Below are 26784 nucleotides of genomic sequence, written 5' to 3' on the forward strand. Positions count from 1 at the left end.
ATATTTTACAATGATTATAAGTTTATAATCAAAAGTGATATAATATATGATAAATAAATGGTCAAAGTGTTGTTTAGAAGACCGTGTCATGTTCCACCATGCCTTATAAACGGGGAAGGAGGGAGTAGTAATTAGTTGAATGTAGCTAGACCCAGGTACCCAGGTGCAGGTGCAGAATAGCAATGCTTATCTGTTTATTTATTTAAGTAGAGAGATGCCTCAATAGTTTGGCTTAGCTTTTGATATTCATGCAACTTTTTTGGGCTGGGTTTCAAAGTTCAAATGGACTCATCAATGACAATAATAGGTTGAATGTCGGCTTGCAGTGTTTGGCTTGGCCTCGACATTCCCGGTCCAACTTTAAACCTGCAGGCTTGATTGCACATGTATCCATCCAGTTTTGTCTAGTCCGTGATAAGAATTGTAATTCGACGATATTTTGTTCGAGATTCATTCAACTTTCATTATCAACATCCTATAAGAATGACGGGTCCACAGTCGATTGATAGGAATTTTAGCATTTTCTCTACTTTTTAACCATACCTTTTCAACCCCATGTGCTGTACTTTTTTTCCCCACGCACTCCCCTTCGCAACCTACCTGGCATGCCAAATCTAGGACATATTCCCTTGTTCCCTAATTACAGTTTATTTTGATTTTTAGATACTAATTTTTACTACGTACTGGCATAGTACCCTACGGTTACTATGGTTAAAATTTTAAAAGACGGTTAATATAGATTATGCTGCTTGGTTTGAAGATTTTAAAAATAACATTATAGGCATAAGACTTCATTACAAAATAACTAAATTTTGGCCATTCAGTCCAATAAACTTTGTTTGTAAAGGCACGAGGTGTTGCCATTCACATCAAGGATAAGTCCCTGTGACTTTCTCACCACATTTCAGCTCCGTGAATTAATTTCATATAACTTTCTAATTCATGTTCTAGAAAATAGTTTAATTTGTGGTACGTCTTATCTTTATCATCACTGAGGTACGTTGTTCGCTCCACCCTTCTTGATGCCTGTAAACCACCCTTCTTGATGCCTGTAAACCACCTATTTGGCGAGAGGTGTTTGCTCCACCCTTCTTGTTGCCTGTAAACCACCTATTTGCCGACCTCTCGCAGCTAGTGGTGGTTGGCCACTTAGGAGATATTTGGTTGAGTTGTGGCCGTGAAGAAAACAGCTGTAGACTGTGAGCCGTGAAAAAAACAGTTGTGAGCTGTTGAAAAGTAGAAAGCCGTTTGGTTGAATTGACTGTAACTTTCAAAAAACTGCTTTTGCAGACTCTGCATGTCATACACAACACTCCAACTCAACTTTCTCCCTCACTCACTGACCAGTGGATCCACCCATCAGATGTTCTTCCTCCGGTGCGGGGAGCGCTCGTGGGGTGCGCTCCCTCCGGCTCTCGTCCATGGCGGCGCCTGCCCGCGACGGCGCTCGCGGCGGAGCTCGCCTGTAACGATGTCCGCTCGCGCCGGAGGGCTGGAGCTCGCCCGCGGCGGCGCTCGCTTGCACCGAAGCTCGTGCGCAGCAGCAGAGTTGCTCGCTCACACCTCGCGGTGGGGGCCATCGGTGTGGGGACGCGGCCGCACTGGCGGTATAGTTGGCCAACTGGGGCGAGCCCGCTGGGCTGGCACGGGCACAGCCCGAACACGGCCCGGCCCGTGGCCTTGCGGGCCCGTGCCAACCGTCGGGCCGTGCCTGGGCCGCAATCTCGGCCCGCGGCACTAGCACGGACCCAGTCCGGCTAAGGCACCAGCATGGGGCGGCACGGCCTCGGCCCGTTAAACACCCCGCGTCGCTCCCCCCTCTCATCTATATCCTTGCGACCGGCGACTCGCGTCGCTCCTCTTCCCCCCCCCCCAGCCGCCGCCACGCCGCTCCCTCCTCCGGCCGGATCCGCAGCGCCGCTCCCTTCCTGCCGTCCGCGAGCTCAGACCTCGCCGCCTCCCTCCGCGAGCTCGGACCTCGCCTCCGGCCGTGTGCCCGAACCTTGCCTCCATCCTTCGCTGACCGCTTCCTCGCTCTCGGCCTTCCGCCATCGCCGGTCGTCCGCCGCTGCCGCCCCCGCGCGGACCGCCGCCGCCCCTCCGGCCTCCACGGCACGCCGGCGCCGTCATAGGGCCGTGCCTGGACCGGGATGCCGGCACGGTGGCACTACGCGGCACGGCACGGCGGCGCCGCCGTGCCCCGGCGTGCCGTGCCTCCCCGTGCTAGTGCCGGCCGTGCTCAGGGCCGTGTCGTGCCCGAGCGGCCTGGTTGGCCATCTATAGCTGGCGGGAAGATGGAGGGAGGAGGTGATGCCGCCGGGAGCGCGACAGGTGAAGGTAGCCGTGGCAGGACCTCCAACAGCAAGGAATAGAAGGATCTGGGCGGCGGAGATGGGCCCGGCCAGTAGGTGCCCTGGAGAACGCGGCGTTGGGGGCGAGTATCTTGCTCCGCCGGGGAGCATCTCGCGAGGAAGGGAACGATGGGGTCTGTGTGGGGCTCAGATGGGGGAAATGAACCGATATCTTCACTTACCAGTGATAGATGGGTAATATTTTGCAACTTCATCATCTCACAACCGCTAAAAGCTGGTTCGGAGGGGCTGTGAAAGTTACACTACGGGAAATCTGCTTTGGGACAAAGCTACTGCCTCGTTCAGGGTCCTTTGGTTTAGGTATTGGCTTTTTTTTTTTGGAAGCCACAACCAGTTCACAGCTGAACAAAACGGACTCTTAATCTACTCACCTATGACCTCTTCCCTTTGCTGTCCTGATTCCGGAAGCTACATGAATTTTGGAGTTTAATTTGATCTGATTTTGAGGAGAGATGTACCATATTTAAAAAAAATCTCAAATACACAGGAGAGTTGTGTATCATTGTATTAAGATAGAGAATAGCGTACAGTTTACACAACGCGTCTCGAATCCGTGCGCTGACCCGCCTAAGAAGCTAGAAATGCATGAAAGGCCCGGGCCTTGAGGATTTACATAATGGGATTACTCACACAACAAACAACTAAGCTTCTTCTTTGCGAGTTGCTTGTTCAATAATGCTCGTGTGATGTCACGTTTCAGCACAAATTCAATCTATTCTTTGTCATATCATTTTTCTTTATCTTATTACCTTTTGAAACTCCAAATTATTATTTTTACGGCCGTTCTAGACAGTAATCGACCATAGTTCTCTCCCACCGCGCGAAAGCAAAGGCCTGCCATGTTTAGTTCCCAAAAATTTTCAAAATTTCTCGTCACATCAAATTTTTGGACACATGCATGGAACGTTAGGATCGTGCTGAACAACTGCGGTGGAAGCTTCGCATCGTTGGATGGTGAACGGATAGCGGATGGAATCGGCTGTACGACTGGCCAAACATACGGCCGGCCATGATGAAGCCATTACCTTGTATTATATCCGCCTATCTGGCGCTTGTTTAAGCAGTTTGGCAAATATGCCAACTTTAAGTTAATCTGACAAATATAACACCCCATCAATTTTGACAAGTTCGGCATCCTACTCCAGCACGTTCGGTTGCATTAGTCAAAGCCATCGTTCGTCTAAACCTACTAGAACCTTTCTGGTCAACGAATGCGGCGCTCTACCCTGCCAGGTAACCAATCCAAAGCCCAAAGAACATTCTTACATACTCCCTTTGTCCCGTAATAATCGCACGTTTGCGATTTGAAATTTTTCCCACAATAAAGGGTCGACTTGCACAAAGTTTCATACACAACAGCAGACCCCAGTACACGATGCACTAACGAGGCTTCTAGACTTGCATTAAATGAAGAAAAGAAACCCAACTTAAATAAATTGACGGAAGTCTGGGATGGTCTTGTCCACTCATTCCCTTCTACCCGATGCACTAACGAGGCTTCTAGACTTGCATTAAATGAAGAAAAAAAACCCAACTTAAATAAATTGACGGAAGTCTGGGATGGTCTTGTCCACTCATTCCCTTCTACCCTTTCCCTACACAGCAACAGCGATGCTACTATCCACAAACTCATACTAGTCCGTACCAATACTGCTCCCCTATGCATGCATGGAGTTTGAACTTTATAGGGGCATTTTCATAATTTTATCTGCATCATTGATTTCCGTGCCCCCATCTTAGAAATACAAATATTATGGGACGGATGGAGTATTCTTTATCATATCATTTTTCTTTATCTTATTACCTTTTGAAACTCCAAATTATTAGTTTTATGGCCGTTCTAGACAGTAATCGACCATCAGTAATCGACCATCGTTCTCTCCCACCGCGCGAAAGCAAGGCCTGCCATATTTAGTTCCCAAAATTTTTCAAGATTTCTGGTCACATTGAATTTTTGGACGCATGCATGGAGCGTTAAATGTAGTTTTAAAAAATAACTAATTACACAATTTAACTGTAAATGATGAGATGAATCTTTTGAGCCTAATTAGTCCATGATTGGACATTATTACCAAATAAAAATGAAAGTGCTAAAGTAGCCGAACCCAAAAAATTTCGCGAAGTAAACATCACATAATTTGAATGAATGCCACTTCTTTTCTTCTTCTGACAAACTTTTATTCCCATAATTTTCCGATAGCCATAGTACATAAAAGTGGTTGGATAAAAAGAGAATTCATGTTTGGCATGTCCCGTTGACATCTCTCTGAGTATTTGTTGGATTTTCATCGGAACCAGCGGAAGAGTCGCGGGAAGGCGTGTCCCAGCGATTGCATGCTGGCGTGCGGGCTTTTCTAATTTGCAGTCGCGACTCACTGTCGATTTCCGACAATCTAATCAATTCCTTTTTTTGGCATCTAGGTAGGTTCCGTGCATTCTTTTTCCGAAGGTTCGCTCACCCTGTCCGATAATTCTCTTTGAGGAGTAATCCACGTTTGCCTGGGTCGCAGCTTCTAACCGTGCCATTGCGGCCTCAGTGGCAGCTGTACGTTGATGGGTGGAACAGATGGCTAGGCAGATTGATGTGGCGTTTGGGTGGGGAGTGAAATAAAAGTAAGTTTCAAATTTTCTGAGAAAGTCAAAAAATATTTAAAATGATAATTTTTATAAAAAATTATAGGTACCGAACTTTATAGATTTGTGCATTGCTTTTTGGAATTTTGGTACATAAACAAAAAAAAATCAGCCAAAAAATATTTAGCAAAAAATTTGATGTAAACAATTTTGGGTAGGCCCATTGAAAAAATTCAAACTATCTGAGAGTGATAAAAAAACTTAAAAATAGAAAACTGTACTAATCTATTTTTACTAACAAACTTTCCAAATTTGTGCGTGGTTTACTGAAAAGTTTTGACATAAAAAGTTTGTTTAGTAGAATATTTAAATGTAAAAAATTTGTCACTAGAAAACTACGCGGCCAGAAAACAATTAAAAAATAAAAATTCGTGGTGGAAAAGTATGGCTGGTGGGTCGCGTGGGGTGTGGGCCTGGCGCGCTGGGCCGTGTTAGCTTGGGAGCACGGAAGCAAGACACGGGGCGGTTGGTTTCTGCTAATGGATGGAGAGTGTGTGATCGGATTGACTGTAAATTCTTTCACGTCTGGCCGACCGACCGTAGAAACAATATTGGGTGGCGTGCTCGCGTGACGCCGCGTTTTTGCATCAACGCTCTCGATTGCGAGTCAAGGCGGCGGCCTACAAATTTCGGAGTACTAGATGAAATTTATTTGTAAAAGTTTTTACACGGATGGATTGTAAATCGCGAGACGAATTTAATGAGCCTACTTAATTTATAATTAATCCATAATTAGCGAATGATTACTGTAGCATTAATATTGTAAATCATGAATTAAGTAGACTCATTAGATTTGTCTCGCGATTTACAAACCATCTGTGCAAAAAATTTTATAAATACACTTCATTTAGTACTTCATGCATGTGTCAAAATGTGTGATATGATGTTTTTTGCCAAAAAATTTTGGCATCTAAACAAACCCTAATTCACGTGCGCCCCCGTGTGCACCTGCCGCACATGCTCCTGCCTGGCTAGTTACGCCTCCAAACAGAGCAGCACGTGATCGATTTGCGTGCCATCGCGTCACGCACGTAACTTTGGTACAGAACGGGCCAGGGGTGTGGGAGGTAGGCGACGGCAGCGCGCTCGGCCACCTCTTCGACGGGTACGCCACTCTCGTCCGCGTCTCCTTCCGGCGAGGGCGCGCCGCGGCAGCTCGAGTCGGACGCCTACAGAGCCGCCAGGGAGCGCGGCCGCCCGCTCCTGCGCGAGTTCGGCCACTGCCCCACCACCAAGCCGGCAAGCCTGGTGGATCGAGCGAGGGGCGTCGTCGGGCTCGTCACCGGCAGGGCGCTGTCGGACAACGCCAACGTCGCCGTGCTTCCGGTCGGGGCGGGGACGGCAGGGTGCTGTGCCTCTCCGAGACTACCAGGAGCTCCGCCGTGATCGACCCGTGCACGCTCGCCACGATCGGGAAGTTCCGGTACGGCGACGCTTTGGGTGGCGTGATACAGGCGGGGCACCCCGGTCGTGACCGGCTCCGAGTTCTGGACGCTGCTCCCTGACCCTTGTCCGGCCAGGCCACCGTCTCGTGAGGATGGCGGCCGGGAGCAGCGAGAGGAAGGCGGTGGGACGAGTCGATTGCCGAGGGCGGCCCACGCCGGGGTGGCTGCACTAGTTCGCCGACACGGAGAATTACGTCGTCGTGCCGGAGATGCCGCTCCGGTGCTCGATCAAGTCCGAGCTCGCACAGTTCTACCTCTTCGACTGGCTCCCAGCATCCGGGAGCTATATGCACGTCGTACGCAAGTCGACCGGGAAGACGGTGAGTGCCAACTTCCTTGGCCGGATCGGACTTCGCTTTGCAGTCCTTGTACAACTTGGGTCCCGTTCAGTTCGTGATTTTGAGATGAAAAGTTATTGTAGCATAGTTTGTTGTTACTTGACAAATAATATCCAATCATAAATTAATTAGGCTTAAAAGATTCATCTCGTGCTAATCAGTTAGACTGTGTAATTAGTTATTTTTTAACTATATTTAATGCTTTATGTATGTGTCCGAAAATTCGATGTAACAGTTACTGTAGCAAACTTTTTAAGAAGTGAACGGGGCCTCGGATATCTTGGCGATTTTGTAGGTGGCTAGATCGTGGTGCCGCCTTTCATGGCAATCCACACTTCATCAACGCGTATGAGGAGAAAGGCGAGGACGGGCAGGCTGCCGCGGTCATCGCCGACTGCTGCGAGTACTAGGCTGATCCTGCAGTCCTTGATGCACTTGCTCTCCACAGGCTGAGATCGCCCAGGAACAGTGACGCCTTTTCTGATGGAAGGTTCACGTGCATACTGCCCACCAATGGCACGGGGCCGGGGCCGGCCCTTGTTGTGGAGAGCATGGTTACCGTCCACCAAATCGGAGCCACAGGATAGTTGCTGGGCCCCGTTTGCCAAATGAATCACGAATTTCTGGAGCATCTTTCGAAGTTAAACTACAACCTGCAGCCAGTTCGACGTCAATCTCTCGATGCTTGTATCCTTATCCAAAACCATTCTTGGGATTTTGTTTTAACTTTTTTAATCTAATATTTTAATAATAACTCTTGCCGATTTAAATTTCAAAAAACTAGCACGGTTGGCTGTTGCCACTGTCTGAACCCTGAAAGCATCATTAGGCTTCTAAAATGCAGGTAACAACGTGGTAAGTGGTATGCAGGTTTCCGGCCGGACAAGCCGAGGCCCAACTCGCAGCACGGCAGCAGTACAGTACATACAGTAGCTTTCGGTTTTGATAGCCTTTTTTTTTAATAGGGTTTGATAGCCTTTTCAAGTCAGGCAAAAGCAGGATGTCAACGAAACGAGCGCGCCGGAACAACGCGGCTCTTGTCCTAATCGATGCGTTTATTAAAAAAAAAGTCGCGAGTTTGGTCTGCTGGGGAGGGGACCACCGCGCGTGCAACCCAGCTAAAGCTAAGCTGACCCTCTTGGCAGCTGCCGGCCTGGCTAATTGCCCGGTGGGTTAGAGTTAGCTGCACGATTGACACTTCGAAGCCCGGCTGCATGATTTTGTTTGTTTGTTTTTCCCCTCTCTCTTGTCCACGCGTGATTACCAGAAAGAAGCCCCTGAAAACGCCACCGTCAACCCAACTAGATCAGGCATTTTTCGAAACAAAAAGCAAAGCCGATTTGATCCCTCAATTTTTATCTTAGGCTTAAATTCATCCCTCAACTATGTAATTGACCAATCTAATCCTCAAACTTTCTACCGGGGTTTAATTTCATCTCTAATTCTATGTGCATGCCTAGTCAACTATGAATGATCTAAAAATAAGTCAATAGATATAAATAAATTCCTTTAAACTCTGATTTTTTTTCAAAATATGGTTCAATAGTCAATTAGAATGTTTGGATCCCAAGTTTTTACACCCAAAAACATCACATCGAATGTTTGGACACATACATGGAGTACTAAGTGAAGTCTATTTACAAAACTTTTTGTATGGATAGGTTGTAAATCGCGAGACGAATCTAATGAGCCTACTTAATTTATGATTTTGCAACATTGATGCTACAATAACCATCCGCTAATTATGAATTAATCATGGATTAATTAGACTCATTAGATTCGTCTCGCGATTTATAATCCATTCCTGCAAAATATTTTGTAAATAGACTTTATTTAGGACTCCGAAATAGTAAGATTTCGGTTCAAAAAAAATTTGGCCAAAAGAACTAAACAAAAGTGTAAACCTTTCATTTATTTACATAAGATCAATAAATTAAGGTTAGAATCTCACTTAAAATGATACTAAGTATGTTGCTTTTGGTAACATAGCAATAACTTTAAATGCACTTTTGGCTCGTAACCAGGCGTAATGTCATGATGACCGGTTTCATATTTTGGAATCGACTCGTAATGTCAGGCTTCAAATTTTGAATCGCCACCGTGGCTCGGATCAGTCGGCGTTGGCGTGATCCAAACTAGCCCTTCTTATATAACCAGGCGTCCTCTACGCCCTGCAGTATCACCCAGCCAGCATGGCCCTCCGCCACCGCCACCGCCGCCGCCCCTTGACATGCTCGCCCCACCCGCACACCCGGATCCGTGTGGGCGGCGCGACCATGATGGTCGCCGACGCCTACCGTGCCGTGGGTGGCGCTTTGCTGGCGGCGGCCAGGTCCGCGATGCTGCTTGACCAGCCGGCGGCGCTTGTCGCTCGTCCGCCACTCGCCGAGCTCGTCGACGACAGGGAGGCGGCGTTACCCGGCTCCAACCTCGTCGCTCTCGACGGAGTCGCGCCGCTCGTCGAGAAATTCATCCACCAGCGCGCGGCGGCGGCGTTGCTACCGAGCAAACTCGTCAAGCAGCGACGCTCCGAAATTGCGGGCACGGGGTGCTACGAAATCGTCGAGGAAGAGTCGAACGAGGAGTACGAGGAGATGGGGCTGCTGCTCGGCGTCAACCTCGTCAAGCAGGATCGGGAGATGGCTCCGCTCGGCTCCAACCTCGTTGACCTGCACCAGGAGGCCGCGCCACTACCCGGATCCGTGCTCGTCCACCAGCGCGGGGAGGCGGCATTGCTCAGCAGCAACATCGTCAAGGAGGACCGCTACATCCGCCTCAAGGCTGAGGGAGATGCCTTCCTCGAAATCGTTGAGGAGGAGGTGGACGGAACGACCGCGCCGATCAGTCGCTCGCGCTCGCTCGCACACCTCCTCTCTTCCTCACCCGCAGCGATCACTGGAGAGGCCAAGGCATCGCACCACTCGAAGCGCACAGGCAGGGCGTGGAAACCCCACCACCCCTTCTTGAAGAATGGCGGATTTGGGATGTGCCGCGACATCGTCGCCCGCTCACCCGTCCGCGATTCCGGGAAGAGGCATCTCCCTGAGCGGCGCATTGCTGCGGACGGTGCCCCCCTCGCCGCTGCCCCCCTCCCCAACTCTTCCACCAAACATGCCTCCACCGCAAACCCCTGCTCCTCCTCCCTTGGCGTCGCCGCCGCCGCTGCCGTCGCAGGCGCCGGGGTCTACTCCTGCTCCCTCGCCAGGTTCGTCTGCCCAAGCCCCACAACCAGTGTTTAAAATAGCGGGCTAACGCATTTAGCGGTTGGTGTTTGTAGAGGCTAAGATAGACTATAGCGGGCTATAGCCTAGCTAACTCATTTAGCGGTTCTGGAAATATCATGTGTTGAGAAATCGACGCCCCTACCACTTTCACCTGGGCACTAATACGAGAGACCAACTCTATATAAGAAATCAACTATTTATTCATCATAATTTAGTACAACACAATACTCTTGCACTCTTTATATCGCTACCCTACCATGACACTACTACACTACATGGGAACTTTTCAATCTTCTACTTGAAACCTCTTATGTCATGGTATGGCAAGAGGGGGATAGGAGCACCCCTATTTATAGAACTCTATGTCTTATATGGTTTTGCCATGTGCCCATCTTCTACACAATGTTTTACAAAATATCTAATTTTAGAATTTCGCCATGCTTTCTAGTCATACAAGTATCTAATTTCTAGAGTATTCCATATTTCACTATGAAATATGATAACCATGGTTCATGCATGCTCTCTAATCTTCTAGAAATTTCTCACAACTATGCATTTCTATTTTAATACCATACATAAATCTATGAGTAATTTTGCATATAAATATGAAATCAAGAAAATTTCATTGACCGAAGTACATCTTAGGCTTCATTTCCCTCGTTACGTCATTGATTAAATACTAAGTTTTGTAAATGATGAGGTTCATTACTAAACAAATAATTAATAAAAAGTAATTATATGATTTAGCTGGCTAAATAATTCATAATTTAGCGGCTATAGCGGGAAATAGCTGGCTATTAGCGGATTTAGCCATTTAGAGCTAAGAGATGCATATCCTAGTTTTCTCCTCTCCCAAAAGCTATAACAGGCTATAACGATGGCTATAGCCGGCTATTTAGAACCTTGCCCACAACCCCCCTCTGCCAGAAGTGGAAGCAGCCCACCGCACTCCCCTCCTGCACTCCGAGACGGTCTTCCGGCACCGAACGATGTCAGTTGCAGTTCGTTTGTTTCTGATCTATCCTTAAGGCATAATTCACCCTCTAACTAGATTATCATCATTCTCAGAGATACTTCAACTGGGAGTCCAATCACATAAACCTGCTGGCAGTTCTGATCATCTCCACAATCTTTCAAGTCATGGGCGTGGGGGAGGAAATCAAGAAGTGGAAGGATACCCATCTGACGGTTTACACCCTGTTGGCCCTCGGAGGCGTCGGAATCGGCATGATGGCTTCGACGACCGCGGTCGGCATCAATTGGATGAGGAGGGTTTCAGCAAATCTGGCCCGAGCAACCTCCACCGTCTCAGTCGCTCTGCTAACAATCGCTGTGTCAAAACCAATTGGATACAAGTGGGGCATTGGTTTCAGCTGTGCTACAGCCGCCTCGATGATGTTGATTTGGGTGCTGGGGGATCCGGAAGTGAGACATTGGTTTGGTGGAGCAAAGAAGTGGGGCAAGGCTACTTGGGAAAAGACCAAGTTGCGTCTGAAGCAAGCTTGGATTGCCACGGCGCAGAGACTGAAACAAGGATGGGAAAGCACCAAGGGGAGACTGAAACAAAGATGGGACAGCACGAAGGAGACACTGAAGCAGGTTTGGGTTGGCACGGTACAGCCGCCTCCGCGCATGCCACGGCCGTCGAGGGCCTCTTCGGTATGAGTAGATGTAGTTGTCCGTCTAATGTTAGTTTCTTGTCTTGGCTGGTAGATATCGGAGGATAGGTTGCTTAATGCTGGTTGCATGTGCCCCGCCCCCATAAACAGGCTTGGTAGTGAACTCATATAGGGCGAGACTGAGGTGTACTCTGCGCCGTCGTGCGTGTGATGTGTTCATGTTCAATTTTGAAACAATGTGCATGTTTCTTCGAACCTAACCGTGGAATTTTGAAACGTGGTTACGTTATTCATCGCTCGGGAATGGTCATCACGAAACAGGCGGAGGCTGGCAAAGGTTTTCTCGACGAAGAGAAGACAGCAGCGGAACCCGGTACATGCCCAATTGCCCATGGCGTCGATTTGGAGAAACATCAAGCAGATAGGAAGATTAGGGGCTTGCGTGTAACTTCACGCAAATCTATCAATTATGCTGGACCAGAGAACACTGGCTAGAATCTTTGCGGAGCACGAAGTTTTAGCTGCACTAAAAGCTACAGCTACAATTGGCCAACAAGAACTGTGAGACACAACAAAGGACGAGTAGACACAAGCTCAAACACATGCACAAGGCTACAAATAAACAATGAAATGAACACCCATAGATTTAATTTAAGGTCGCAATCCTACTCGATGATGAAATACATACCGCACCTACAACTCTGCCCATACATTGGGGGCAGAGATACAGTTCTTGTGTGTATTGTAACTCTTTGGATACACAGCAAGGTTCGGTGATGACCCGGGATCAGCATGTAGCATGTAACGAACTCCTCAGTGAAAGCCTGACGTCAAGTGCAGGAGAAAAGACGGTTGGATTGGAAATGACTAGGCAGGTTGGCGCGCTTTGCGCGCCTGTAGCAAAAGATTTGATGTAAAATAATAATAAAAATATATTATCGTATATTACAGTTAAAGCAATATCGTGTTGATATATTTTGGCAACGTGTTGATGTATTGAATGAAGTGTGATAGGTATAGTTGATAGATTGTCATATAATTATATTTTGCGAGTTTATGAAGTAGAATTAAAATCCAATAAGTAGTAGGGGCTAGCACGTGTAGACGTAGTGTATGAAATATGGTTATTGTTTTCATGTAAATAAATAATTAAATATATTTTGTGGGTGGATTCCAATTGAATATTATGTGGGTAACACCTAAATAACACACAGGGCCCACATGGGCCCTGTATAAATAGTACATAGAAGAATTTATTTTGTGTATGTTAGTAGATATAATTGATGGATTAGCTTACACTAATTATTAATTTTGGTAGAAAAAATGATAGGGTTAGAAATGAATGTATGATTCAATTATATTTTGCGAGTTCACAAAGTGAAAATAAAATCCAATATATAATAGAGGTAAATGTAGTATATAATTTTTTTTCATAAAAAACTAAACATTTAAACACATGGGCCACTTTTTAATTTTTTTTATTTTAAATTTCGAATTATATTTTTTTATTATGAACAGTACCGGTGGGACCCACATGAATAGTACTTTTTTATTACGAACAGTACCCCGGGCCCACGTGGGGCCGCGACGCATGAGCGCGCGCCAATTCCTGGCGCGTTAGTATAGTACTCAACTAGGCAGCTTTTGGCTTGGGCAGCAGCTGCAGAAGGGCCTTGTTCGGATGAGCGCTAGAATCCTAGCTTTAGAAGAGAATCTTTCCCGTATGAAGGACCGAATGAAGTCTATTTGCAAAAAAATTTAGGGATGGGTGTAACTTTTCGCGACGAATCTAATGACGGTAATTAATCGATGATTTGCTACAGTGATGCTGCAGTAACCGTCCTCTAATCGCGCGGTCAAAGGACTCATTAGATTCTTCAGGGTCACTAGCGCGGGGGGTCTGGAGTTGGTTTTGTAAACTGACTTTGTTTGACACCGTAATAAACGGTCAAAGTGTCACTATTTACTAGCGCGCTACAAAACCAAACAGGGCCAAGCTGTCTCTCTCTCCCTCTCCATGACTCCATCCCCACGCGTGCGCGCTGTCCTGCCTCGCGCTGTCCCGTCAGCTTGCCTGCCGCGCCACCACACGCCGCGGGCCGCCTCCGCGCGGCCCTGCGCCGTGCCACGGAGCCGCCGCGCCATCTCGCCTGCCGCGCCGCCTCTGCGAGGCCCTGCGCCACACCAGCTCGGCTGCCGCGCGGCCCTGCGCCACACCAGCTCGGCTGCCGCGCGGCCCTGCGCCGCGCCAGAGGGCCGCGCCAGACGAGCTCCCAATCCTCATGCTCGCCCTATCTCCGCGCGTTCGCCGGTGTGCTCGCCGGACCGCCGCCGAGCCGCCGCTCCGAGCCGCCTGCACCGCCGCGGGCCGCCCCTGCGCCTCTCCACGCCACGCCGCTGTGTGCGCCAGATCCGCCCGGATGCACTGGCCGCGGGCCTGCGCCGCTCCGCCGAGGAGGGAGGGGAGGGTTGGCCGGCGCCGGGGAGGAGGCCAGGAAGAGCGCAGAGGGGAAGGGAAGGCACGAATAAAAAGCGGTACTACTAAATTCCTGCTTATCCAGTATACCGATGTACACAATGGGTGTATATCTGCTTTATGAAGGGAATTATCAAGCTCTAGATGTTGTTAGGAAAAGATTCTTCTGGCAAAGCACGAATAAAAAAGCACAAATATCACATGGTGAAATGGGAAGCCTTGATAAGACCAAAAGAATTTGGAGGTGCTGGTTTCATGGACATTAGAGCTATGAACATTTGCTTGCTGGTCAAATGGATTGAGAGAGTGGAGAAGAATGAAAACAGTATTTGTGTTCAGCTACTTTGCAAGAAGTACTTGGGGGATAAGAGTATCTTCCAACTGACTAGAAATGTTGGCTCCCAATTTTGGAAAGGGCTACTCTCAGTTAGACGGTGGTGCCAGAGAGGGAGAAGGGTTCAAGTCAGGGGGGGCAAACAAACTAGATTTTGGACAGATTTTTGGGTCAGAGATTGCCCTCTGAGTGTAGAGTTCTACCATCTGTTCAAATATTGTAGAGATCCAAACACCTCCATTTTTATGTGCTTGGTACAGGTGCTATCCAGATAGTACTTAGAAGAACTCTAAATGATGATGAAATGAATGAGTGGATACGTTTAGAGGAACTAGTGAGCCAAGTACAACTTACACCGGGGAGGGACGAAATGCAATGGATCTTGGAAGGGAAAGGCCGATATACTACTAGGTCCTTATACAGAGCAATGACTTTCGGTGGTGTGAAAGATGTGTTGATGACAAAAGTGTGGAAGTGCAGAATCCCTCTGAAAATCAAGTTCTTCCTTTGGATGGCGTTCAGTGACAGAATACAATCAGCGGTGCAACTTAAAAAACGCAAGTGGGCAGGCCCGGAAGAGTGCAAACTTTGTGGGGAGAAAGAAACAGCTGATCACATCCTTTTTGAGTGCCCGGTTGCAATCTTTGTATGGACCGTGATCAAAGATCTTTGTGGCCTTTTGCGTGTCCCGACGAAATGTGCCGAGTTGGTAGAGTTATTGACCCAAAGTAGAGTGAGGAATTTCAACTCTCTCTCTTTCTCTTTCTTTGCGCAGGGGCTCTGTGTGTGGGTGATGAAGACAAGAAATGCCTGGGTCTTTGAAGACAAACTCTTGAAGTCACCAATAGAGCTGATTTACAAGACAAGGGTGCTCCTGATGAGCTGGAGGGGGCTACAACGTGAGAAAGATTGGGCGAAGCTGGACACACTTCATGATGCTTTGTTGGCAGCGTGCGCCTAACTCAATCTGTAATTTTTTAGTAGAGAGGTTGTACCTGCAATTTACTTAAGTTCCCTTTGCATCCAGTAGAGTTAGTCCGCCCATCTTTTGGTACGTCAGTTGAGAGTCTGTGAGCCTTGAGCTCCTTCGTGAACGCGTTATTGGTCGCTGGTAACCCCAGCCTGTTTCGTCCGAGGTGTAAACACTTTCTTACGCTTTCTATAAAGTTGGGTGTGATGCCTTTGGTCGAAAAAGAGGGGAAGGGAAGGAGGGGGGAAGAAAAGACACAGAAAAAAAGGATAGGAAAGAAAGAAAAGAAAAAAATGAAGAAAAACAAGACATGTTTTTTCGAAAGGAGAAAAGAAAAGCTCGCCCTCTCGCCCGCTCGGGTGTGTTTGCTGTGAGCACGCGACATTCAGTGCTGTGATTTTGAGTACTAGTAGTAGTCAGGGTTTTTTTCCCGACCGGTCCGGTCAAACCGCCGCCCTCCGGTAGCGGTTTACCGGACCGGTTTGACCGGAAACCGGTGGAAACCGGTTGAATTCAAATCCAAATTCAAAATCGCATGTGTAACCAGTTCCAACCGGTATAACGACCGGTTTGACCGGTTTATCGGCCGGTTTACCGGTCGCCATATAAGGTGGGCCTTAATGGGCCAGCCCATTTTTTTTCTTTTTCTTTTTTGATTTAACTTCAAATCCTCGCAAACTATAATAAATGAACGATTTTTTGAGAAAATTTGACACTATTATATTCGTCGCACATTGAAGTATTTTTAGGAATTTTTTTTAGAATTTTTCATTTTTTAAATTCAAATTCAAATTTTAAATTTGGGCCGGTTGGGTACCGGCCGAAACCGGAACCGGCCCGGACCGGTTTGACTGGTAACCGGTCAAACCGGACCGGTTCCCACCAGTTTTTTTAACCCTGGTAGTAGTTCGTTTCCCGTCAATGCACACGTTGACAAAAGGTCTTTCAGTTCGTCTCCATCTCTCTCTTAAACACACACACCTGAGGAATCCGGTCTATCAAATTCTAATTTTCCGTCATTTGTTCTCTACCCGGCCGAGATGGTCAGTAAAGGCATCACTGCCTACAGCTAACTCACATTCTAATTCTTCCTTGGCTCCCAGGCTCGGTCCAATTGGGTTCTTTCCCGTGCTTGAATATTCTGACGAACAGTTGTGGTGAGGCTCCGAGCTTGGATTTTCTTTCTTGTTTGCTTGCATGGACACTTCACACTTGGACAGCTCCATGACAGTTCTGTATCCAGTATTTGTTTTAGTTCCATTTGTCACAGACGAGAAGATGATTTTCTATTGGTGGTTCAAATGGTTTCTCCGTGAAGCCTACTCCCACAGTCCTGCATGCTGCATGCATATCTTATTCGACAGAACTTCAATTTTCATTATGCAATTTTTTTTTTCAAAACGGAACCGGCATGAGCTTTGCCGTTCATATATTAATATAGAGGAAAAGAGATGTACTGCTAGACCAATTAGTTTCCCGTCCACCCTTTTGACGAAATTGGCACTCTCGTCCAACTTACGGTTAGAAAACAAAGGTATACTTAGATAAATTATTTGTTTTGAGGTTTATATTTCTGTAAATACAATGCTGATTAGTACTAAGAAAATAAAAAATTGACAAAAGATCTTTTGTCGCTCTCTTTCTCGGTCTTCCGTGACATGTCCATAATAACATCTTACTATTACTAATTGGAGGCTCCTTTGAAGTCTCCATATGAAGCCACCTAAGATCCTAGGTTGACACTCTAAAAAATAGAGAAATCCTACAAATTCTCACAAAAATCAGAAATATCTAGCCATCAATCTAACAACTCTAATTATAATAGCCATCAGATCTATTGTCATTTTTTTTATAAATTACCCGCCTCTGCAATTATGTAAATAGACTAAAATAACCCCCTAAACATGTATCTACATTACACACCTCTGTCATTATAAAAGAAAATCTAAAGTAACCCTCTAATCTTTATGTAAATTACCCACCTATGCCATCATAACACAAATAACTCCCTAGATTTGCATATAATTATCCAATTATATCACTACTACAAGTTAAATTACTCCTAAATCTAAATATAAATTATATAATTATAAAAAATATTAAAGTGCTCCTAAATATAAATATAAATTATATAATTATAATAAAATATTAAAGTGCGTCAAATAACGGCCACTATTACGGTCTATGCCCGGATTCATATGTTCCCATATATTTCCAGGGAGGATTGCTACTACACTGATACAGATAGTTTAAAAAAATGGACCGTAACATCAGTATAAATACTTCACCTTTGTAGCTTAAAAATGATAATTTGAATATAACATAATGCAATTAGTACCTTTATGGATCTAAATGTGTATTTTGGAAGTTTAGAGATTTAGATGATACTATGAGCTAAATTCGAGAATCGTCCGTGCATTTTTTACTCTGATATGACTCTACAACTCCTTTCGTGTTGCGTTGCGTTCGTGCTTGAGTCATCGCGAACCATGACGCTTTCGTACCTACTCCTGGCCCTTGCTGACGCCGGTCCTGTCTCCCAATGATTGGTGGTGCAGCGGGAACCCGTTGTTCCTGGAGCCGTACTGGCGGCGGCACGCGGCCGCCAGCGCCGTGGTGGTCTCCGGCTGGCACCGCATGAGCTACAGGGCCACCGACGGCATGTTCCAGTCCGTCGACCTCGAGCGACATATCCGGCGCCTGCACAGGGCCGTCGGCAACGCCATCGCCGACGGCAAGCACATCGTCTTCGCCGCCGGCTCCGTGCAGCTCATCAACGCGCTCGTTTACGCGCTCTCCCCCGACGCCGACGCCGCCTCGCCGCCGGCCCGTGTGGTCGCCACCGCGCCCTATTACCCAGTCAGCTCTGCTACTATACCTTCTCTTTCAAGTTTCAATACCACACTTCAAAGTGTCCTTTAAGTTTTAAACGAATCAGAGATGGGGTCAACAAACAAGTCACCGTGTTTGTGCTATTGAACGATTGTGCAGGTATACAGAACACAGACGAACATGTTCGACGGGCGCGAGTATAGGTGGGGCGGAACCACGGCTCCATGGGCTAACGCATCACGGAACTCCACCGACGGTGACGGCTTCATCGAGTACGTGTGCTGTGTGCAGCCCGTGTGTGCAGTACGTACAAATTAATTCCAGGATTCAGAATGACTTGACACGTCTCGTGTCGCGCGCGTGCGTTGCGCGTGCAGGTGGGCGCTGATCAGGGATGAGAAGGTGGCCAAGAAGGCGTCCGAGTACGTGCAGAACAGCATCATGGGCGCGTCCCGGGACACCCAGCTGCGGATGCTGGGGATCGTGAAGGCCATGCTGGCCAGCCTGCACGGCGAGGAGGACATCTTCGCCTTCTGGCACGGGGTGATGAGCACCAGGTGGCGCCGGCTGAGCGCCGCCGTGTCGCGGTCCCGCCGCATCTCGCTGCAGAAGATGGCTCCCGGGTACTGCACCTACTTCAAGCGGGTCACGGAGCCGTCGCCAGGTGAGACGAGCATCTGATGATGACCTTTCCATGCACATCGCAGCTCACCGATCGCTCGACATCACCGCCTTATTACTCAACCATTTGCTGTACTCGGTCTCGGTGGTGGACAGCCTACGCGTGGGTGAAGTGCGAGAGGGAGGAAGACGAGGACTGCTACAACGCGCTGCTGAAGGCGAAGATCATCACGCGCTCGGGCGTCTGGTACGAGGCCGGCACCCGCTACACGAGGATCAGTCTCCTCAAGAGGGACGATGACTTCGAAGTGCTCATGGAGAGGGTCGCTGATCTTGTCAATGCCGAGAAGTACGGTGAGGCTCCCGGTTCCAGCTCCATGTGATGGTATTTAACCGCAGGAGTTTACTTGGTTCCGGACGGAACGGCAAAAAGGTAAAATACGGTTAGTGCCGGAAATGATCAGCTAGGCGCTGATGATTGTTCTACGAAATTAAATTACATGAACGGTCAACTAGAAGTTGATTTGTTTCCCAGGTTGAGCCGGCGGGAATTGCTGGGCATGACTGGAATAAATATACAAGAAATGATCAGCTACCAGTTGATTGTTTCTCGTTCTCAGATCATGAGCTAGTGCAAGTATAGGAAAGAAAAATTGTGTATGTTGTGTAGTGTATGGAACATAGTAATTAATAACAGTGAATAAATTGTTGCTCCTTGCGGGCTGCAGGAGCTGCTAGAGCAGTTGCTGTACGTCCGGCCGCTGCAGGGGGCGGCTGCTGCAGCGGCTGCAGTTGCAGCACTGCAACCGAACGCGTGCAGGTTTTAAGTGCTTACATCACTGTTTCTATAGTAAAATAATTAACCCAAACCACACATCTGTTCGTGCAATCGTGCACTTGTTTGGAGCTCCGCGTTGCTTTTGGATCCTGGAGACTAAACTCTCTTTTAACACTGATTATATGGAATAAGTAAGGGCTATTGCAAAACAAGTTGCATAAGTCGTGGCTAATTGTCGAGACATACCCATTATAGCTAATTGACCCATGTATGTTCACTGTGACATAATATTGACAAATTATGGTTTTGTTAGATTTAGTGAATTCATCTCACAAATTAGCCTCAATTTATTCAATTGGTTTTATAATTAGTCTATATTTAATACTTCTAATTGATGTCCAAATATCCGATGTGATGAACTAAAACTTTAGTCCGACACCATGCATTGTCAATGTGCCAATTCTGCAGAAGCAACGTAAATGGTGCACCTGAACTCTCCCCGTTCTCAAGGTCTGTCTGCGGTCCATTTACCATCCAACGAACTTACAAAGATGTAATCATTGCACTTTAGGAGGAGAGAAGGTAGAAAAAGACAACTAGAGCTAGATTATCCTATTTTCAGATATACATTTGTTCAGAATACATCACTCCGTTGGTTTCGTTAGTTCTAAAAAGACTCCGTAGTGGACCACGAAAGCAGCTCAACGGACGGGATACTGGGCCTGACGACAGCACAATTTTCCTTGCCTTGCGCAACGAAGCCCAACGTCGTTTCGAACGAGCCTTTCCATTTTTCCATCTTGGAGATTATTACCCGATGAACGCAAACGGTAAAAAATATCAGGGGGGCGGCCTGGATTCAGAAGCGGCGGGAATGCCCAACCGAAGGCGACTCCGCCTCCCGTCCTCCGCGGTCGATCTCGCAAGAGCTATCCATGGGAATGGGATGACCGGCGTACAGTACGCTACGTTGGACCATCGAGCGATGAGAAGAACCCGTGGGAATCTCCCAAGCTCCCGCGCGGAGGCGGAGGTTTTCCTAGGGAGAGCCTCGTCGAGTTACGTCGCGGCACTCTATTTAGAGTTGCGCTGCACTGCACTGCACTGTTTTGTGAATAAAAAAAAATTTCGTATGACATTGCAGGCCAAATCTGAATGCTGAGGGGCCATGCCAAAAGTGAAAAAAATAACTGCGCATCCGGGGAATCGAACCCCGGTCAGTACCGTGGGAGGGTACTATGATACCACTACACCAGATGCGCTGGTTGACGAGGTGCGATTGAAATAATAATTTTTAACCTGTCTCACGAGACTATGCGCTTGCCCCATCTCCTAAACTGCTGGAACTACAGTCTACAGGGATTGTGTATACAGACCACAAATATTTGGAGTAGCCACGTACTAGCAGTGTGTGGATTCCATCATTCCAAGTCCGTATGCGAACATGCGACACAAGCTTCAACTACGCTGCTCCAGTCCTATAGGGGGGCTCCCTTTCCTGGAGCTCGAGTGTCACCATCACGGTATGTGTGGCTGGGTGAGAGTTGCGCAAGCTGTAAACATGATGCGAGAACGAGGAGACTCCTATCACCAGAGTAGCAACCGTAGACGCGTGCTCATGCTGCTACTTGGGCACTCGACTGGCTCCGCAAGGGCGACATGCTTCCAGGCACACACACCCCAAGCAGGGGCAGTTTCTGTCTGTTAACAAGCAACTGCACTAGCAGCAGGTAGGTATAGCAAATATACATCATGAACTAGCGAAGAGGTACAGAGATGTTGACGCGAATTGCAATCGACTAGACTTCAATCAAGCATACTGCATACTTCGAATCTTCGATCGAGCAGCCAGGCCAGGCCAGTGATGGTTTGCTGCCTGAGAGCAGAGCACGCGCCGGCGCTGCTCGGTCAGAGCTTGTCGACCTGCTTGTCGGCCCTGACGACGGGGTTGGCGCGGGCGATGGCGTCGCGGCCGGCGCCCCTGTAGTCGTAGCCGCAGTCGTGCCGGTCCGAGTAGCGGTGCGCGCCGCAGAAGACGCCGCCGCACCGGCACTCGAACCCCATCAGCCCCACCTTCCTCCCGCACGCCGCGCACCGGCCGCTCTTCTTCCCCTTCGCTCGCGCCTTCCCCGCCTTCTCCGTCGCTGCCGCTGTCGCCGCGTCGGGATCCGCTGACGCCGCGGCCGGAGAAGAAGAGGCGGCGAGCGCGGCCGTCGCTGTCGCTGTCGCCGCCACCGCCTGGGCCTCGGCGTGGCGGAGGCTGTCGCGGAAGCACTTGGAGCAGAGGTTGCGCGTGGCCGGGGAGCCGAAGAAACCGCAGTTGTTGGCGCAGGGGAGCGGCTCCTGCGTGTTCTCGCTCCCTTGCTGCTCCATCGGTTCGGTCGAGGTGAAGTGAAGGTGGTGGTGGTTGGGAATTGGGGCGAAGCGGCGGAGCGTGTCTGCGGACTGCGGGTGGGAGCTTGGGATTCTCAACCTGCAAGGGGTGCGGGTCGACCTCTTCTGAAGTCGCTCCGCCCCGTTCCAGAGCCCATGGGCCAAAGCGGGTCAGCCCTAAACAAAAAAACGGGCGTTAGGGTTGTGATGTCGATCGACCCCAATCGACCCTGGGGTCGATCCAACGCCAGCGCCGACGCTCTCCTTCCCTTCCAACTCGCGACAGCGCCGCCGCACCTTCCCTCGCGACAGCGCCGCCCCTCCTCCGTGCTTTGCTTCTCCTGCCCGGCACGACTCCGACGCCGCCAAGAAGGAGGCTCCCAAGGCCAGCCAAGCCCGCAGCCGCCAAGACCGTCGCGGCCAAGACAGGCCAAGGCTGCCGCGAAGCCGAAGAAGAGCGCCGCCACAGCCAAGCCGAAGAAGACCGCGGCCGCCGCCGCCGGGACCAAGCGCAAGGCGTCGGAGAAGAAGGTCGTGGCGAAACCGAAGAAGTCCCCCGTGGCGAAGCCCCCTGCTTGGTCTCGGATCTCAAGAGCTGCCTCCGTGATGGTGATCCATGGTGAGATATCTGCACATACCTTTCCTTTAGATGCTAAATATGTCTTTTTCTAATAGCAATTTCTTGATGTTTGGTTGCCCTGCATACTACGACCCATTATTCCTGATTTACTTTGCTCCTGACGTGTTGAGTGATGCTTAATCCTCGTGTAGATGTGTACTGTGGCTGCATCAATTAATATCAATTTTCATCGAGTTGTAGATTTTGGGGGTCATACATATACAGGCCAAGTACCCATTGTATTGTCTCGCCATGTGTACTGTATATAAAGTTTCGAGTAGAGATCCTATTCCTGTAAATCTATGTTTTGTTTCAGACATTGAAAGCTTACCTGTGTGTGCATGATGTCTTACTAACATTAAATCTGACATTTTTGTTCTTTTCCTGTTTCAAACAGTTACTACAAATGGTAGCTACTTCTATGAATTGCTTGGGGCACCGTGGAATGTTCTTTCTTGCTGATGCAGTTTCTGACTTCTATATTCCATGGGATAGTATGGTAGGTTCTATCTTCAGAAAATGTATTCATGTGTTTATCATATTCAAGAAAACCAATTATGGTTGCCCTGGACGGGGTGAAACTTGTGGCATTATGCATATAGGGCTTCAGAGGAAAACTAAAACACATCCATATGAATATACATGTTAATTTATTGCTAATTGCTCCCAAAAATGTTCCAACTAATAATGGTAAAGAGCTAGCAACATTTGCTAGGAGGAATCAGGATAGGGCAACATTGGTTTTCCTTTCATAATGGTCATACTCCTTTTTTGGTGTACAATCTGAAGTCTGAATCACAAAGATCATAGAGCTGACACAGAAGGAGGGAAAAATAAGTAGTACATAGACTGCTAGCTGTGAGTATAAAGTTTGGTAAAGTTTAACCTTTCATCCCCGTGATTTGCCGAGTCAGTGATCCGCCCGTACCACGACGCCCCACCTGTCCTCCTCGCGCGACGTCTCGATGATTGAGCATTTGAGCCGAGTCGGGGCGCACGAGGGCGGTGTGGCCACGGCCAGCCCCGGCCGGACTTGTTAAAACTAGGCGGAGGGCTGAGGCCGCGCGCGGCGCCGCCGTACGAGCGGACACCGTACCGGCCGTGCCGTGCGTCACGGACGGATTAATCTAGCCAGCCTCCCGGGCCGGCAACGCCAGGCCGGGTCAGCTCGTGCCCACCGAGGAAGAGAGAGGACAGGGGCAGGGCACGCGCGCTGCGTGCGGCGTGCAGCACGGTGCACGGCACCCGCCGCGAGGCCGCGCGAGATTCCAATCAATTCTCTGCGTCCCCAGCGCGCGCGTCCATTGCGTCGTCATCCGGTCTGGACTCCGGCCAGCCAGCCGGCGAGCAGCGAGCAGCGAGCTCCGTCCGTCGCACGTGCGTGTGGTTCCGGACGCGTCGCCAGCACCAGCCCACGTGCGAGGCCGGGCTGCCTGTCGGCTGGCGGTGAGACGTGAGAGGAGGCCCAGCTGGGCCCCGTGGCAAACGCGCAGCTTCTTCTTCTCCAGTTAAGAATCTCGGATACTAAAGGATTGTTAATAAGGGCACGGTGACGCATTGCTACATGTGTACTAGAAGTTGCGTTGTCATATATCATATTATGAATGTGTATGTAGTCAGAAATCAAACCAACAGAAATGTGGAGAAATACACCGGATTGGAGCCTTGTGCCGGCTAGCGTCCAGCTGGGGACCGGAGAGGAGTAGCTGTTGCCGGATTTGACCAGGCGTTGGATTTAAGTTTCGGGAGGAGCCTGGCGCACGTGCGGCTAACTGGTTTATTAGCGTACGTGCAGTGGATGGCAGCTTAGCTGAATAATGCACCACCTGCCGCTGCCGATTGGCGAACCTGCGGTTCGCCTCCCGTCAGCCCGGCTGGGTTGTAGCTGAAAGGACAACTCAGAGGTGACAGGAATCGGATCCGGCGAGTCCCGACACATGGTCTCTCTCTCTCTGGCTAGAGATCAACTATACAGGACGAGGCAGGGCATGGATTCGGTCATACGGATACGTATGCTCACACCCGCCGACGGTATATACATGCATGCTGCCGATAGGCATGCAGCACGACGGCAGAGAGCGTAGCTGGCTCTGGGCTCTCGACATGAAAGCAGTAAAGTATTTCTTTTTGAAATAAAGGAAGCAGTGAAGTAACACCAGGCGAGAGCTCGCCTTATCTACACGTGATCGATGATCGGATGATGAATTGATGATAAACCTGAGTAGCACGTACCGATCCGGTCTGTCGCCTTTTTCTCGCACCGCGACGCGGTTTAATGGCATTATTACGGGGCAGAAAGGGGAAGATAGGGTATGGTACGGTCGAGCTGCTTACCTGACGGAGGAGGCACAGTTTGGGGGCTTGGAATCCACCTGCTGGGTACTACTAGCCGCATACAGTACATGTATATACCGACACATATATACGATCGCGTCCTCGTTCCTGTACGGGCATCATGCACCCCCTCAGCTCTACGGGGTAGCAGCAGCGTAGTACATGCGGCAGCCAAGCAAGCAAAACGTGCAGGTGCTGCTCCCCGGTAGTGATCTCTGGCCTCTCCCTCTCGCTGGCAGTACGTGTGTTTGTTTATCTTGCATTCTTGCAAAGTCTCACGTTCTATTCCGATCGACCCGGCCGATTCCCATGTCAGCGCTGCAGCGCACGGCATGCATGCACGTGTGGCGCGGAAGAGCAGCTCGAATTATAAGTCATTCCAAAAATCTTGAAGAGTCAAAATTTTTAAAGTTTGACTAAATTTATACAACAAAATAATAATATTTACGGTACCAATTAAGTATCATTAGGTTTTTTGTTAGTTATTTTTTTATATTATACTTATTTGATGTCATAATTTTTTGTATTTTTCTATATAATTTTGGTCAAACTTTGAAATAGTTTGACTTTTTAAAAATTTTAGAATAACTTATAATTTAAAACGGAAGGAGTAGCTCGCAGGCCGATGATCAATCGACTCGTCAGGAATCAGGACCAAACACACCGGCACGGCCGGCACGCAGATTCGAACGTTGTTCGCGAAAGAACTCACACACCTACCCCGCCAGCATGTGCCAGCGGCACTACTGGTCTCACTGACTCACTGAGAGTGGCATGCTGCAGGCCTATCGCAAGGAGACACCAGTAACACCACACCGGAGCTAGCCTCCACGCCCCGGAGCACGAGCAGCAGCTGTACGCCGCACGCATGGCATCGGCCAGACAGCCCCAGTGGGCGCGTCACGTGACGAAACAATATCCATATCCTACTGCGCCTGCTTGCCCAGCGAGGTTTAAACAAGCCGGTCTCCGGGACTGGGAAGAAGCCAGAAGCCATCGATGCAAGTTGGCGGACGGGGACTGGGAAGAAGTGAAGCCATCGTCCATCGAGCTGGGGCTGGGGGCGCGCGCAAGTTGGCGGTAGACTAGCTAGCGGCGGAGCGAACGACCGGCCGGTGGCGCAGGGTTGAGGTCGCCGAGAGCCCGAGACAGGTCACGTGACAGCGCGGGCGGATTGGATCGAGCCCTGGCCAGGGGAACGCCCAGTCCAGGCGGTGCCTGGGCGCGCTGCTGGCTGCGCTGGGCTTTTCCTCCGTGCCCGGTCTCCCCCTCTCCCACATGTGCTTCCGTTTTCAATTCCCGGCGTTGCCGTCTGGAGATCGCAGGAAGGAGAAGGACGGACGGACCCATGCATGATCCATCTCCATCCATCGCGAGGTCTCCGCTGGAGTCCCCCATCCTCCATCGTTGCTGTTTGACAGGACTAGGAGGCCAGGCCCGCCAGGGGAGGCTGAGGCATGGAGGACAGCACGAGTATTTTTTTATACGCGCGACACGTGAGTTGTTCAGATCGGTAGGGGCGTGGGCGTCGCAGCAAGTTTGTTTGGTTTTGGCCTTTAAATCCATAAAGCTAAAATACAGAATTTTTATAAATCATTTGTATAGTGTACTAAATATAGTCAAAAAATAAATTGTATTACACAAATAGACTGTAAATCGCGAGACGAATCTAATAAGTCCAATTAGAACGTGATTAGACACTAAATTGATACATTAATGCTACAGTAAATATGCTCTAATAATAGATTAATTAGACTCATTAGATTCGTCTCGTAGTTTACAGACGAGATTTATAATTAGTTTTGTGATTAGTCT

The 26784-nt window shown here is 48.9% G+C and overlaps 3 protein-coding genes and 1 non-coding gene across 4 annotated transcripts; 2 read left to right on the forward strand and 2 right to left on the reverse strand.

Moving 5' to 3' along the window:
* Window positions 1-17973: 17973 nt before the first annotated feature.
* On the forward strand, window positions 17974-19551 carry LOC120675481 (alliin lyase-like). The gene is given in 3 exon segments (XM_039956682.1): window positions 17974-18271; window positions 18404-18908; window positions 19022-19551. Coding segments are annotated over 3 exon segments (954 nt in total). The 5' UTR covers window positions 17974-18049; the 3' UTR covers window positions 19249-19551.
* A 1283-nt stretch (window positions 19552-20834) lies between these two features.
* Window positions 20835-20905, reverse strand: TRNAG-CCC. The gene has a single exon. It is a non-coding gene; the product is annotated as a tRNA-Gly (tRNA).
* Window positions 20906-21284: 379 nt separating this feature from the next.
* On the reverse strand, window positions 21285-22161 carry LOC120675483 (zinc finger A20 and AN1 domain-containing stress-associated protein 2-like). Its single transcript, XM_039956684.1, has one exon. It carries the CDS (start codon window positions 22014-22016, stop codon window positions 21552-21554), a length of 465 nt encoding a protein of 154 aa, XP_039812618.1. The 5' UTR covers window positions 22017-22161; the 3' UTR covers window positions 21285-21551.
* LOC120675482 lies at window positions 22157-23536 on the forward strand. Its single transcript, XM_039956683.1, has 2 exons — window positions 22157-22635; window positions 23033-23536. The coding sequence occupies exons 1-2, from the start codon at window positions 22173-22175 to the stop codon at window positions 23095-23097; spliced, it is 528 nt and encodes a 175-aa protein (XP_039812617.1). The 5' UTR covers window positions 22157-22172; the 3' UTR covers window positions 23098-23536.
* The last annotated feature ends 3248 nt before the right edge of the window (window positions 23537-26784 follow it).

This window comes from Panicum virgatum, chromosome 5N, assembly GCF_016808335.1.
Source record: "Panicum virgatum strain AP13 chromosome 5N, P.virgatum_v5, whole genome shotgun sequence".
NCBI lineage: Eukaryota > Viridiplantae > Streptophyta > Magnoliopsida > Poales > Poaceae > Panicum > Panicum virgatum.